The following is a 15235-nucleotide window of genomic DNA, read 5'->3' as shown; positions in this document are numbered from 1 at the left end:
TAATCAAGTCTGCAGTACGGCTGGTATGACAGTGACACATTCTGCTCCTGACAGGCAAAACGCATCTTCTAGTGAAATCCTGGCATGAAAACGAAAATCCCTCTCCACTACCAAAGGGCAACTTCTGCTGTTATTTGTATCAGATACAGTCAGTGCCCAAAAGATGCTGAATTATTAGAAACTTCCCTGGCTAAGCCAAAAGTTATGCTAGTAAGTTGTTTTAGAAAGCATGACTTTCACACACTCACAGACACAGGTGACTAAATTCTTCCATTTACAGTGAAGACATGTACAGAACTTACACCTGGATTCTACCTTTCTCTGGGAAAGGTGTGAAGGGAGTTTAATACCTGATACTGTAGCTTTTCCTGTCACAGGTGTTGCTGCAGTCATCAGGGAAGCAACACTTACAACGCTGGAGCTCGCAGATTTATTCACTGCTGATGAAGTTGGCTGGCTCTGGCTCACACAGATCTGGTGCTGCTGCCCAGGTGCCTTTGCTGCAGGAGCCCCAGCAGATGATGAACTGGAAGCTGCATTATCTGTTTGCTGCAGAGGCAAGTAAGAGGCAGAGAGAAGCAAATAAAAGGCAGTAAGAGGCAGAGAGGGATAACAAATCCCTTTTCATGTCACAGGTGATTTAAAAATAAGCCAGAACAAGGTAATATAATAGAAGTAGCAAACCCAAATTTTTATCTATCAATTGATAGGAAGCAAGAGATTCTAGAGCTCATAGCCAAAAGCCCCCAGATAATGATGGCACATGGAGAATGGAGGCTGTGGCAGCATGGCATCAACTCTCCAGAGCCATTTGGGAAGCATAGATTAGGGCTGATAGCAATAAACAGGCTCAGAGTGAACTCCACACTCTACACTGGGCTGCCTCCTCCCCTCTCCACGCAGCTCCCCTCCATGTGGGCAGCCTGCATCACCTGGATCCACAGCTGCAGCCACTCACAAGGGCATTCCCTTTAGGAATGGAAACGTTCTGTGTGTGTGCTATAGCAGCTCCCTGCCAGGCTGCAGTGCCACAGCTGCCCTGGGTGCAGGGCAGTGCCAGCTCCTGTGCCCCCAGCAGCACCCACAGGCTGCTCAGAGCCCTGGTACAGGAACAGCAGTCCCAGCAGCAAGCTGAGAGCACCTCCAGGGGAGAAAAGGACAAATCCTTCCTGGGGCTGTCATGGCAGGAATGCATTCCAGAACTGGCAGTGCTGTGCCTCACCTGGGCCACCCCATTGGAGGGCAGGGCCACGGCAGGAGCAGCAGCTGTGGTGATGACACCTCCTGACACCCTCAGCACAGTGGTGCCAGGCTTGGAGAGCTGGGATGAGGCAGGCACTGATTTTATGGAGCCATCTGATATTTTCACCAGGGATGTCTGTCCAGTGGATGTAGCCTTTGAGAAAGAATGCAGCAGAAGGAAAACAGAATATTAGTTAGGGTTTTAAATTATTTAAAAAACCCAAATCAAATCAGAAGAACATCATCAAAACAATCAAGAGTAAATGCTTTTTATATTATCAGAAAATATTTTCAAAACACTTTTGCTAGAACAAAATCACCTCAGAAATCAACTTTGAAAGTGTTGACTTTGCAAATATATGTCTACCAATCTTGAATTTTGGATAATCAATTGCAAGTACCCTTAGGGCATCTGAATTTCAGAGACTACTTGGTACTTTTTAAAAGAAGGATCTCTGAGAGGCACCAAACCCAAAGATTTTTAACAACACTTTTGCACCTGACTCTATTCACTTTTCCAATTCCATTTCACTAACAATCCCAGAGCCCACTGACAAAGCAGCAACCCCAAGCTCACACAGATTGCAAGCTGACTCCCCCTGAGAAGAGAAAGCTGGAAATGTGTAGTCTGAAGAAAACAAGCCTTTGTGTGCTTTCCTCATCATGGTACAGCCAGCACCACAACTGTACAAATGCCACATCAAACCAACTATGAAAGGAAATGCTCTCAATAATGCGTGGCTGTGGTTCCTGTACTTTATCTGACAAAACCAGTAAGAGAGAAATACATCAGCTGCACATTACCTGTGTAAACAGAGCTGTTTTCTGTCCAGTTATCACTTTTAGGGCTTGTCCTTGTGTGGAAGATGCTCCAACTCCCACACTGCCCTGAACAACTGATGCTGGAGTCAGCTGCTTCCCAGAGCCCTGGGGTGAAGGCTGCCCAACCAGAAAGGTGCCCTGCTCCAGAAAGGAATCAGGAGGTCAGCACTTTGAAACACAGTTATGAGTCAACAGAAATTCAGGAGTGTCAGATAAAAGTAGGAGTAGCACATAAAAGCTAAGGGTAACAGATAAATCTTGTGGCTATAATGTAGCCACAACAACATTTCATCTTCTGAAACAAGGCATTGCTAACTACAGTGGATGGCCCTGCACTGAGAGCTGGGTGCAGCCTTCTTGCTGCAGAACACCTTGTGATGGAAGCAGAGCAGGAGAAAAGGCAAGATCCAGACACCACAGTCCCAGGACATCACCAAACACCCCTGAAATGCCATTGTGCTTCCACTGAGCTGTGCCACTGACCTGGGGTGTCTGCTTCAGGATGTAGGATGTGTAGGTGAGGTGCTGTGACAAGTTACTGCTTGTGCTTTGGGTTCCTCCTCCTCCGCCTCCTCCTCCTCCACTATTTGCAGAAGAACCAGACTGAAGATCTGTAACCAGAGGACAAGACTTGACCCTTTGGTAATCAGACAGTGCCAGCTGCCAGAGCATCCCTGTATATACAAGAATTTGAGGACTTTGCCAGACATTTGGTGCCATGTGTTTGCAGTCAAGTAATGTCATTATTCAATAGAGTTCAGCTGTGCTGCTGTGCTCTCTTACAGCTCAGCTAATGCCACAAACAAGAGGAGCTGTTGGGGAGATAAGCAGGCCTGGTGGACAAGCAAAGCTCATTTCAGGCTGTTTTGAACTTTCTACAAAATGAAAATGCTGTCCAAAAAAAGAACAATCTTTTCATCACTTTTTGCAGGTTATGGATGTGCAGCAAAAGCTCTGGAAACACTGAATCTCACTGGTTTCTTATTTCAATTTCACTGGCTGTCAATGCAATTTTGTTAACATAATAACAGATCATAGATACCAAGCAGTGGAAATTTGCAGTGACACTTTGATACTGCTCTGTCTCCAGAAGGAACAGCCAACAGTGACTTTTTGCAGTCTCTCATCAGGAAACAAGGGTAAAAAAAATACTCATGGCTCTGTCATAAGCATCACAAGAATCTGATCTTCCCTGGTGCCAATGACCTTATCAATGTTGGACTGCCCCAGCTGCAGGTATTACCCTGGAGTTCATTCATGGGCCTATTAACCAAAAAACCATTTCTGCATTGAGAGCACAGCATGAAGAGCAGTTTCACTGAGAACAAAAGCCACTTGTGAGATCTCAGCCTTAAAAAGCACCACACATCAGTTGCTGTGAACAAAGGAACCCTATCCCACTACTGATTTCCACAGCACCAGGATGCTTTCTACCAAAAATGCCCAACATATTAATTATGCAGTGATTACATTATTTAACTCATTAGATTTCCCTGCAAGACTAACTAGCATTATTTGTGGCTCTCAGTATGGCTCCTTGGGGTATCAGCAGCAGTTTTCCTTTCCCAGAAGGGTTCTTGCTGTTGGTGGTGAGGTACAGTTTGGTGCCTGGTGGTAAGTTTGCCAAGTTTGCCAGGTTGGTGGCTGGTAACTGCAGCGTAGCCATCACTAGAAAGAGAAAATAAAAAGGAATAAACCAGCTGCTTGCAGAAAGTACTCAGTGACATGCAACCAGCCCTCAGTAATCCCTGCTTAGCTGCTCTAACTGCAGATTAACTCCACCAGCAATGCACAGACACTTTTTGTTAATAGGTCTGGAAAAAACCTCGCTGTGTGCAGTCCCACTTGTGGCTGCAGGCCAAAGCAGCACAGCTGTGGGGTCTGCAGCCTTCCTGGGACCACACAGCAGCTTCCCACAGCCCAGAGATCAGCCTGGGCTCAGCACATGCACACAGGGGGCTTCTGCCCATGCTCCTGGACCTGTAAGCACTGGGGAAGATGTGGGGATGAAACAGGGACACTTTGGCTCTGGCTGGCTGGATTCATGGGAAAAGAACCATAATGCCAGGCCAAAATGTGAGACCTGGCTCTATGAAAGTCTGCAAGGTCTCCTGCACATTCCCCAGCGTACCCATCTGGTCTCCACTTCCAGAACACTGCATGTTTTAAAGCACTTGTGCTTCCTCTTCCCCCTTACAGATAATGAATGAACATTTTCTTTATTATTCATCTCAGCCTGAATTTTCCTACAGAGCTCTCTAGTCACTTCCAGGTTTTTCAATCACACACAATTCAGTTATTTGTAGCTGAATACATCATTCTAGACCCATCACCAGCCATTAACAAGGTACAAAACCACTCTACCTGAGCCTTGAGATGTACTTTTCAGAGTCCCTGTGGAAGAAACTTGTGCCTTGGTTATGGTCTGCACGGGCTGAGCCACAATTGTCCCTCCACCTCCACTGACGATGGCTTTGGCTACACCTTGAGTCACAACCTGCTTGGAGCCAACAGCCTTGGCCACTGAGGAGCTGGACTTTGCCACGAGGATCTGACCCCCACTGATGGCCACAGCTTGTTTCACTGTGGACTGCAGCGTGGAACCAACAGGGACACCAACAACCTGCAACAGACAGGGATGGATGGCATGGCATGGCATGGCATGGCATGGGGCCCTGCTGGCCACAGCACCCTGGCAACCTGGCTGGCACAGCACCCCCATCACCTCCAGACATTTCAGGACGTGCCTGGTCACGAACAGAAGCTCTTCACTCAGAACAAAATTAAATGGGCAAGAGGCCAATCCCAAGTAAAACGATAAACTGTTAAACCCAGCCAGGATCTCAGCACACCCACTGAAGATTAAGTTCATTCAAATCACAGGGCAATTCCTTTATTTCTGATTTATAAGCAATGGCTTAATTCCAGCTGAGGATAAAGCTTGCCTTGGTGAATTAAAGAGATGTAGAAATTCTGTTTCAACACATCCATGGGAACAGGTTCCTTGGGAAAACTACAGTCTCAAAGCAGAACCCACAAAGTGCTTCAATTTTATGTGTTAATGGTAACTGCAGTGGAACGTGAGTTTTTGCATACCTGCTCAAACAGGCAAGAAAGGCAGCAAAAAGAACAAGGAAATGTTGCAAATAAAAAAAAAAAAGTATTTACTCATGCAAACGTGAAAGTTCTGTATGTTATCTCTAGTGCCTGGCACGTCATTTGACTCTGTCCACAATGGAAAGAGGCAAGAATGGAGACAATTTCTGACACATCTGTCATCCTGTCACTGCACTGTGCCTTTTCAGAAGCTGTGTCACTCCTGGCAAAGCAGGACTGCATTGGCACAACTCCTACAGTAAAATGATCCAGTTGTCACTCAAACAGGACTGCTTTCACCTATTCTTACTCTGCTCAGCCTCCACCTCACTCCCTGTTTGTGCTGTTGTCTTATGCCGCAGGCCTGCACTCGTAGGAAAGAATTCACCTTCTCTTATGGAAAGGCCTGGATGAGTTTCAGCAAGAGCAAAAAGCACCTGCACCCCACTGCTGCAATGGCTGGGACAGAAGTGGGTGAAGTCCCTGTGCACAATAAAATGTAACAAACAGCGCCTGCTCAGCCTGCTCCCCTCCCAGGCACTGCAGGGAAGCAGGACAGGAGGCACTGCACCCAGAACCAGCCACCCGGAGCGAGGCACCCCTGGGAGGCACCAAGGGCTGCAGGAACGCACAGAAAGCTGCCAGCACCCCAGAGATGCCCAGGAGCCCTTACCTTGGACTGCACTGTCCCCTCAGCGCTGCTCACCACGGGTTTCTGGGGGGACAGGGCCAGCATGTGGCTGCCCTTGACGGTGACGTACTGCTGCAGCGAGGGCTGCGCCGCGCCCGCCGCCGGCACCGCCGCCTGCTGCGGCAGCTCCCCGGGCTCCTGCTTGATGATCACCTGGGCAGGGACACACAGTCACAGCACAGCAAACACCCCGGTGCCTCAGCATTGCAGCTTTTATCATTTCAGATCCTGCACTGCATCACTGCATCACCCCAAACTCCACACAGAGCTCACATTTGGTCAGACACAACAATCCCTCTGGGCCTGGGAACCAAGGACACCCCACAGCCTCAGGACTCAAAAAGCACAAACAAAAGTGAATTGGGGAAACAAACTGGGGAGTAAATGACTTCATTAGCTGAAGCTGTAATTGGAGGATTAATTCCTGATATGTAAATGGACCAAACTTAAATAGTCTGAAAAACTGGTGCCCATTGTCCAGCTTGGGTGTAGCCTCTGGGAGGCTGTGGCTGCCCAAGGTGAACCTGTTTGAGGCCTTTAATAAACCCCCACTTTATTCTCTGGATCTTGTCCAGCCTCTGCTCTAGGGAGCCACTCCAAGGCATCTCCTTTGTGGGAACTCAGCACATCACCCCTGATGTCCAGAGTTGCCAAGATAACCCCGGGGGGGCTTGGAAATCCTGCAATGCTGCCAGAAGTGCTTGGTGGTTGGATTTTGACCCTGCACGGGATGTACCACCTGTATGAGGACAAGAGGATCACCTGGGGATAAGTGGTGAAGGAATTGATTATTTACAGGGTGAAAACACAGGTTTTGGGATTTTGGCACAGCGGGGTTTTTAGGAGACAAGATGGAGGAATTAGGGTGTGTCTTGTCCTTTTCCTCTTCTTCTTGTCATCCATCTTTGGGACTGGTTCACATTAAATCTGCACTTGTTAATAAGGGTAAAAGGTATTGGAAGGTAAAGGTAAATATATGCAGTTTTTAGTATAAAAGTGGACAACCGCCCAGTGGGAGGTCAGTGTGCCCATGGCTGTCCTGCTGGGCAGACCTCTGTCAGGCTGGGAGACAACTTTGTAGATAAGAAATAATAAACAATATTGAAGACCGAAAAATCTGAAGAGTGCACCTCACCGGGCAGAGACAACAGGCCGAGAACTCCTTCAGCCACTGAGGATCGTGCGGAGCAGCCTGTGAGCAGGGAAGGGCAGGCACACCCTGAGCTCACACATGGGGCTCACCACCACAGGGACTAACCCAGCTCCAGGTGAGGGCTGCTCCCACACTGCAGTGGGGTGCTGGGACAAACTGACACAGTGACAAAGCAGTCCCCATTTTAGAGGTGGAAATTAGAGAGTCACAGCAACTGCTGGTAGTGTTACAAGTACCACTCATCCTGACAAGGGACTTTTTACAAACATAAAAAACCTGAGTTCTTCAGGCCCTACATTCCACACAGAGCCACGACACTTGAAAGTTTCAAATTCATGTTCTGAACCTGTTTGTTATTTCTGTCCTGGAATGTTACAACCAATAGCTATAGACACTGTAAATGATTACAGCTTACATACACACATTCCCTTGTGTGTATGTTTTATGTTTCCCCTACATCTAACCTTTAAGTGCAGTGACATTAAAAAGCCTCTTTGGGATTTTTATCCCCTATTAGATTGTTGTAGGCACTGTAACTGGTAAGAAGCATTCTTTCACCTTTTACTTGTACCACCTAACATTGACAGAAAGATTTTATATTCCATGTGGTAGTATTTAAGGAAACACAGCCAGAAGCAGCAACATCTGAGATTCACAAACCACTGTTATAATTTTTTAAGAAGCTCCTGACAGATCTATTGCAGTTTACTTCTACTGCAGCCCATTAAAAATAAGCTTTCAAGATGTCACCCTGAACACAACAGTTATTCAAAAAAGAAACTCAGAAAGGACAGAAGAGGTGATAAAAGGCAAGATCCCAGGTACAGCAGAGCCCCAGGGAAAGAAAAGAAAACAAGACACATTTTTGAGAGATGCTACAGAGCTCTGAGCAGCAAGATACATCTTCCAGCAAGAGTTTTCCAGCACTGAAGTTCCAGGGTTTGTGGCACAAATGGCACTGCTGGGCTGCCTGACCCAGCACAAAGGAAGAAGGAAGGAAGGATACCTTTGTAAAAGCTCCCAGTCCTCCAGTGACTGACTTCGGGCTTTGCACCTTGGAGTGGCTCCCAATGGGACACAGGGGGGGCATGGTGGCAAAAAGAGAATCCTCCTGCTGCAAATGAAAGACATGGTGCAAAAATCAGTGATATGTTCAATAAGAGAAATAAAACAATTTGCTAATAAAGGGCAGCATGGACCATCTGGGCAGGCCAAATTACTTGAGCAAATAGGACATTTCCAAAAATCAGTCAACACTTGAGTAAAAGGAGTCTTAATACAACCCAAAAAGCAGATTTGAGTTGGCAAGTTACATCTCCAACAGCAGTAACTGTTTCTTACCATGTCATACACAGGCAAAAATATTGACTCATGTTCTCTGATCAATTTTTAATATAAAAGCATTTCACTTAAAATTCAAATAGGCTGTGGGGACATCTTATCAATGCATACAAACACCTGCTAGGAAGGTGTAATAAAGGTCAAGCCAGAAAACACTCCAGGCAAGGACAGAGTCCATGGGCACAAACTGAAATACAGGAAATGATAAGGAAAACCCTGTTGTTGTTGATTGTGACCAAACAGAGTAACAGGTTGGTCAGAGAGGCTGGGGACTCTTCAGCCTTGAAGATACTCAAAACCCAACTGGACACACTCCCAAGGAACCTGCTCTATTTGGCCCTGCTTTGAGCAGGAGTGCTTGATCTCCAGAGGTCTCTGCCTACCTCAATCATTTTGTGATTTTATACACAATCTCTGAGAGAGGAGACAGTGTAAGAAGAAACAAGGGGAAAATTCTTCTCTCAGAGGAGTTCATGCTCTCCTCCAACTGCAACAATGCAGTGGCACACAACCCTTACAGACAGAACTCACCATTTGGCAGAAACAACAAACATTAAGTAAAATACCATTTTGTCATCTGCACCTGGCACTTCTGAGGTCAGCAGAGGCAAGTGCATTTAAGGGAGTTTGTTACAGTGCAATTGCTCTCTTTTACAGTCAGTGTGAACCCCAAAGGCACGGTTTCACAATCACTTGGCCCATCCTTGGATGGACCATGAGCAGAAATCAGGCCCGGCAACTCCTGGCATCCTCTGGCACTGACACACATGGCTGCAAACATCAGTTTTCCACAGGCTGGCTGCTCTGGTCAGCACACAGCTGCTGGCAAATGGGAGGTGTGAGGACAAGGCCAGAGGCACAGTCTGTCCTCTCCACTGCAGCTGCATTGGAGACTGGCTGCAGAAACACAGCCTGAAGTCATTAAAATAAATACAGAAAACCAGCACACAGTGAAAACATGAGAAGTGGTGAGTTATACACAACCTGTGTAATATCTCACTGAACTATCAGGCACACTCTTCTCTTTAAAGAAACCCTAAAATAACAGCTTTTCTACCAACCAGAAGACATAAATCAAATAACATTTCTGTTTACAGAAGTATGACTTCTGTGGGTTTTTAAAAATATCTTCAATTGCCCTGGAAATACGGAAATCAGCTGTTACTAAAGATGTGCCTACTTTAACTCATTGAAAATTTTTCAGAAAAAACTGCCCCAAATCAGTGAAAAATAAAGAAAAATGAACTATTTTCACATAGTTAAGTGAAATCCATCTAGCACACAGGTTTTTAAAATGTGACTGCCAGCTGTACAACTGACACTGAAAATGCCCCTCCAAACAAACTGCTTCAGACCAGTGTGCTACAGCATTCCCCAGCACACACAGGAAGCATCTCTGCTCCAAATGGGAAGTGATTTGCTCCCTGCAGGCTGACTGGCAAGCCTTGTCCTCTGTTAAAGCATCTCCTGCTTTAAGATGAGCCTTGGAGACAGGGAGTGCTGCTGCTTCCAGAGCACACCCACCAGCTGCTGCAGAGCCGGGCTGACACCACTTCCCTGCCAGAAATATCATCCCCAGCACAAGATCAGGGGAAGATTTCATGTGAGACAGTTCAGCTCTGTGCCTTTTGGGCTTTGCAGATCAGAAGCATGAACCGTATTTATTGCTGTTTGTTTACACATCCAAATGTTACTCCACTGTTTACACAAACATTTTCCTAAATCCAGACAGTTGTAAAACCACTACATGAGTTATTTTCAGGCTGCTTGGAACAGCTGCTGTACAAAAATAATGAACAGAGTGAATGTTTTGAGGTAGGCATCTCTGGTTTGATCATGCTCTGTGACTAACAAAGTGAAGAAGATCAAAGGCAGCTACAGAAGAGCTTTTTTTGAAAGATAAAACGTTTGGGGAACTATGCCCTCCATGGATCTCCTTGCAGAGAAGCAGAAGTGTCTTTCACAGATATGCAGGCAAGCCTAGTTAGAGCTGCATGAAGTGACACAACCATCTTGTATAACCACCATGTTCTCCTCTGGCTTCATCTGTTACACAGTAAATGTTCACAGGAAATGACAATCCAAGAACCTGCCTGAGGTGCAGAATTTTTAATGCTAAAAAGTGCAATTTAATAGAAAGCTGGGCTGTAAAAGGGAAGTGCACAGCTAATGAGAACATTACCTTGACAGCTGAGGTGCCAAAGCTGCTGCCATGGGTCTTTGCCACAGGAGATGCAGTTCCATGGGAGGCCTGACAGACACTGCTCAGTTTGCTGGTGGGGCTCCCTGGGGGCAGGAGACAAAGCAGATGCTGGGTGAGGGCTGGGAGCAGGGCCCCTGCACACATGAAACCTCCTCTAACAAGAACAGGGCACTGCATTTCATCTGCATTCTGCATCAGGTACACCAGCAGGAGCCACCATGGGCACAAACCAGATCCAGCACTGAATTTCCACCTGAGGAACCAGCCCCAGAGAAGGTGCTGTGCACTCACTGCTCTGTGTGCTGCCAGCAGGTGGTCAGGAGCCTTCCTGCCTGGCTGAGAATGTCAGCTCTGGTGCAACCATGAAATCAGCACAGGAGTAAAGTCCTCTGCTGCCCAGGAACCCCTGAACCCACACCAGCCTTGGGCACTGGCATGGAGGAAGGCTTGGAGAGAGAAGGGAAAGAAAGGCCACAAAAGGAGTGAGACAAAGTGAGGAGTAACAAGAGCAAAGGACAGAGTGAGAAAGTAAAGGCAGAAACAGAAACAAGGGGTGAAGGCACAGAGCCACCCGTGGCAGATGCTCCTGCAAAAGCATCAGACTGACAGATGTGCCACAGCATCCCCTGGCCCCAGGATGGATGGGGGTCCAGGGGTAAACTCACCCTGCATTATCAGTGTGCACAAGAGTGCTCTCAGCAGCCTGGGACTGCTGCTCCTGGGCTGCTTTGGCAGTTTTGGTTGTTCAAGAGACACCAAAGCCACGGATTACACACATGAAAGCAAAAACCAGTGTCTCATACAGCTGTACTACAACTCACCCTTGAGTTACAAGTAAATGAGCAGCCATTTCTGAGAGGAAGGGTTTTGGGAAGGCTGGTTTCCACAGAGCATGAAGATGTTAAACACAATCTGCAGCCTTATCAGAAGTTCCCCAGTGACTTTTTCTATAATACACATCATGCTCAGTCCAGCCTGGCTGCTGCTGCCAAGCAGTTCCACAGACCCTGCTGCAGCCTCACCCAGGGTCTGCTGATGGGGATCTCACAGCAAAGCTGTTTGGGGAGGGGAGGGCATCACCCTTCTGCTCTGACTGGTGCAGGACACAAGGGAGGCACAGCCGTGCAGGGAGAGGCAGCAACAGCCTCTGCCAGGCCCCTCTGCACACCTGCACTGTGGTGGGAAACTGGAACTTTACCAATGCAGCTTTAACAGTAACTACACTGTAACAATAACTGCAGCTTTAACAGTGACAGCAGCTTTAACAGTAACTGCAGCTTTAACAATAACTGCACTTTAACAGTACCTGCAGCTTTAACAGGAACTGCAGCTTTAACAGGAACTACACTGTAACAATAACTGCAGCTTTAACCAGCAACTGCACTTTAACACTAACTGCAGCTTTAACAGCGACTGCAGCTTTAACAATAACTGCAGCTTTAACAATAACTGCAGCTTTAACAGTAACTGCAGCTTTAACAGTACCTGCAGCTTTAACAGGAACTACACTGTAACAATAACTGCAGCTTTAACAGTAACTGCAGCTTTAACAATAACTACAGCTTTAACAATAACTGCACTGTAACAATAACTGCACTGTAACAATAACTGCAGCTTTAACAATAACTGCACTTTAACAGGAACTGCAGCCTGAACAGGAACTGCACTAACACTTGGACATCCCAACATTCTGCTGCATCTGCACATCCTGTCCTCCACGTACAAACCTCTATCAGAACCCAAAGGTTACCCAAACCATGATAAAACACTTAGGCAGAGGAGACAGTCAGGCTGGAGGTGAAGAAACGGAAAATAAGAGGTAGAAATCCCCCTACCAATCAAAAAAAAACCCCAATTAATCAAACCCTATTGGTGAAACAGCATCAGTGTTACCAAAAAAGCCCAAAACATACTTAAAAATTTTCAGATACAGCTAGACAATTCCTACCAATGACCCTACCAACTCCCTCTGTGATGAAGTTAAAATGAACATGACAGCTGTGTTCCCTCAGATAAAGGGAAGAAGCAACAGTAAAAAGAATTTTTGTGTTTTCCAACCATGCTCAGCAAATGGTTTGTGTTTCATGGATGCTGCACTCCCTCACTTGGCCCTGGGCATGCTGCTGAGATGCTGGGAAGCACACACATACACAAACAAGTGTGTTCTAAAATAGACAGCAGTGCTTGGCCATTTATCACAACAATAAATGACTTCTGACTGACTCCTCTAGCCATCACCTGTGTCCTGCAGTTCAGCCTTCCCTGTGACCCCAGGCTTTTGTCACCACTGAGGGAGTCCAGTAAAGAGGAATCCAAACCAGCTGGATTGGACCAGACAGAAGCTGAGAGCAGTAACAAAATCCAGCATGGCTGTTCTGGTAACCAGGATCTCTGCATTTCACCACATCTGGGCCCCACACTGTGACCTAAGACTGCTCTGCCAGTCCCTGTGACCTCTCCAAGCTCTTTGTCACATCCACTCCAGCACTGTCACCCAACCCCAGTGCACTCTTTGTGTCTAAAGCTGTGCACCACAGTCTACATCACTCCTTCCCTTGTTACCTGAAAAGAACAGGCTCTCTTTGAGGCGTCTGTGAGTTGAGTTTGGCTTCACTCTGTGCTGTTTCCTATAGGAAACAATGCTCAAGTCTGAGATCCCCTCAGCCACACACACAAACCAACACCTTCCCCTTTCTCTGCTGAGCACTTGCCATCTGCACAAACTCAAACACTGCGGTTGCACTGATCATTCTGAAGGGAGAACAAACCTGAACAGGTGAGACTAAGCCACTGCCTTCTGAGGTCACACTACACACCTGTGCTTGTGGCTGCTGCTCCAACTTGTCCAGGCTTGTCCACAATAAGATAGGGGTTATTGAGGACTGAGCTGGCAGAGCCTTGCTTCATGTGCACCGGAGTGGACGTTGGGGTGCGAGGCAGCGGAGATGGACTAGGGGTCGATATTGGAGAACCTTAAGAAAAAAAGTCCAATGCTTCTAGCTTGTGAATGTTGTCAGAACATAGAAACATGGCAATTGTAGTGCTTTGGAAAATGGATTAGAATAGGAGAGGTTTTTTGAGGATGTATTTTTCAGCCTGAGTGAGGTCCCAGGACTTGGAGAAGGAAAGAGGAGACAGAAGAAAGGAGAAGGCACATAAAGCACGATGGCTCATGGCCACCCTGGACATGCTCTGCCTACCAGCACAAGCAGGGCTCACAGGGAACCTGAGGAGCCATCTGCTCCAGCCCTGAATCCTGAGGGATATTACCCACATCATTCTCACTGCCAAGACAGTGCACCCAAGGAGATGGAGAAACAGAGCTGGGCTGTGTTGCCCTTGTGCAGCCCCAGGTACAGGCACTGAAGGGAGGGAACCAAAGAGTTCCCCTAAAAAAGCTGTGTGGAACAGCCCCAGGCAGCAGGAACACCCTCCACTGCTCTCACTACAGCAGGAACCCTGGAAATCAATCTGTAAAATGGGCAGCTGCTGGGTAACATGGCCAGGAGACAGAGAAACTAGAGAAGAAAAAAGCTGCATGAAGAGGTGAACAAGAAATTCAGACAACAGGACTGGCAAGGAAGTGATCAGAGAAAAGAGACAGCAGCAAACACCAAGCTTCCCCTGTCTTTTAATCTACTTTCCTGGCAGTTACTGACAGTTAAAACAGAACATAAATGTCATCAAATAAAATCCCTGTGTCTTATAAACTGCTTTGAAATCTCAAAGGGGTAACCCTTCTCAGCAGACAGCAGAACTTTAGAAAAATGTTTAGCAGGGAAACATTCAAATAGCAAAGATCAACAAAGAATAGTTCAAGGACTTGAGAAAAGATAGGATGGCCCCCTAATTCCTGCTTTCTAGGAAGCTTTGGGAAAAGATCAAGAGAAGAGCTTATAAAGAAAGAATAAAGCACTTGGAATAGGTTCAAGTGTAAATCAACCTGAGTAAAGTTTTAAGATGTCAAGGAACAATATTGACATTTAATTTAAAAAACCACAAAACCAAAACAAAACAACAAATCAGACACAGTTTAGGAACATTATTTGGGAGCAGATCACCAGAAATCACAGGTACTGATGGCTGGTGCCTCATCCTCTCTACCCTGAACACCAGAAAATGAAGAGCTGCAACAAGTCACCTTGCAGCTTCCCAGCATGTGCCATGGTGAACTGTACATGAACACTTTCTGATGTAAAACATCATCCAGTGACTGGCATCACACCCAGGCAGGGAAGGGACCACGGGTGAAATGAGCAAAGCAGCACTTTGGCCATGTTTGGTTCAGAAGCTGTCACACTGCCCACTGCAGCCAGCTGGCAATTTAATCCAGCACAAGGTGGACTTTTGGAAGACAAAGATCAAAGCTGCTCCATTTGATGCAATATGGCAAGCACAAGAGGGTCTGTTTGAGTCTACAAGTTTAATTATTTGCCCAGTAATCAAGGAAAAAAATTCTTCTTCATCCATCCCAGCTGTATGAAAGCACTGGGGAGAAGAATGGACTCTTCCCACATACAAAATATTCCACATGAAAGATGTGGTTTTGCCTGGGCCTTTCTGTGGGTAGCAGTCCATTTCAAGACTACTAATTCCATACTTAAAAGCATTCAAGAACAGGGAGAGAACAGCTCTCATCCTGCTTTTTATCTGTTGGAACCATCTCACACTTGTATTTTTTTTTCAT

General features: G+C 46.5%; 1 protein-coding gene across 6 annotated transcripts in view; it reads right to left on the bottom strand.

Moving 5' to 3' along the window:
• Positions 1–15235, bottom strand: part of YEATS2 (YEATS domain containing 2) — a 48881-nt gene that overhangs the window by 15891 nt on the left and 17755 nt on the right. For 4 of the 6 annotated variants that reach the window (XR_012581574.1, XR_012581575.1, XM_074546771.1 and 1 more), the window contains exons 12-21: positions 13365–13520; positions 10528–10631; positions 8011–8118; positions 5834–6004; positions 4429–4687; positions 3571–3732; positions 2548–2675; positions 2047–2202; positions 1223–1396; positions 351–549 (exon numbers count right to left, since the gene is read on the bottom strand). Coding sequence is in view for 4 of the 6 variants with exons in the window: in XM_074546771.1 (XP_074402872.1) it covers positions 351–549; positions 1223–1396; positions 2047–2202; positions 2548–2675; positions 3571–3732; positions 4429–4687; positions 5834–6004; positions 8011–8118; positions 10528–10631; positions 13365–13520 (1617 nt within the window). In the remaining 2 variants the exon portion in view is untranslated. The remainder of the gene's footprint in view (positions 1–350; positions 550–1222; positions 1397–2046; positions 2203–2547; positions 2676–3570; positions 3733–4428; positions 4688–5833; positions 6005–8010; positions 8119–10527; positions 10632–13364; positions 13521–15235) is intronic. The other 2 variants (XM_074546773.1, XM_074546774.1) reach the window with 1 other exon arrangement.

Source organism: Zonotrichia albicollis, chromosome 9 (assembly GCF_047830755.1).
Source record: "Zonotrichia albicollis isolate bZonAlb1 chromosome 9, bZonAlb1.hap1, whole genome shotgun sequence".
Classification (NCBI taxonomy): Eukaryota; Metazoa; Chordata; class Aves; order Passeriformes; family Passerellidae; genus Zonotrichia; species Zonotrichia albicollis.
Note: the sequence above shows the minus strand (reverse complement) of the source record. Positions and strands in the feature narration are given on the sequence as shown.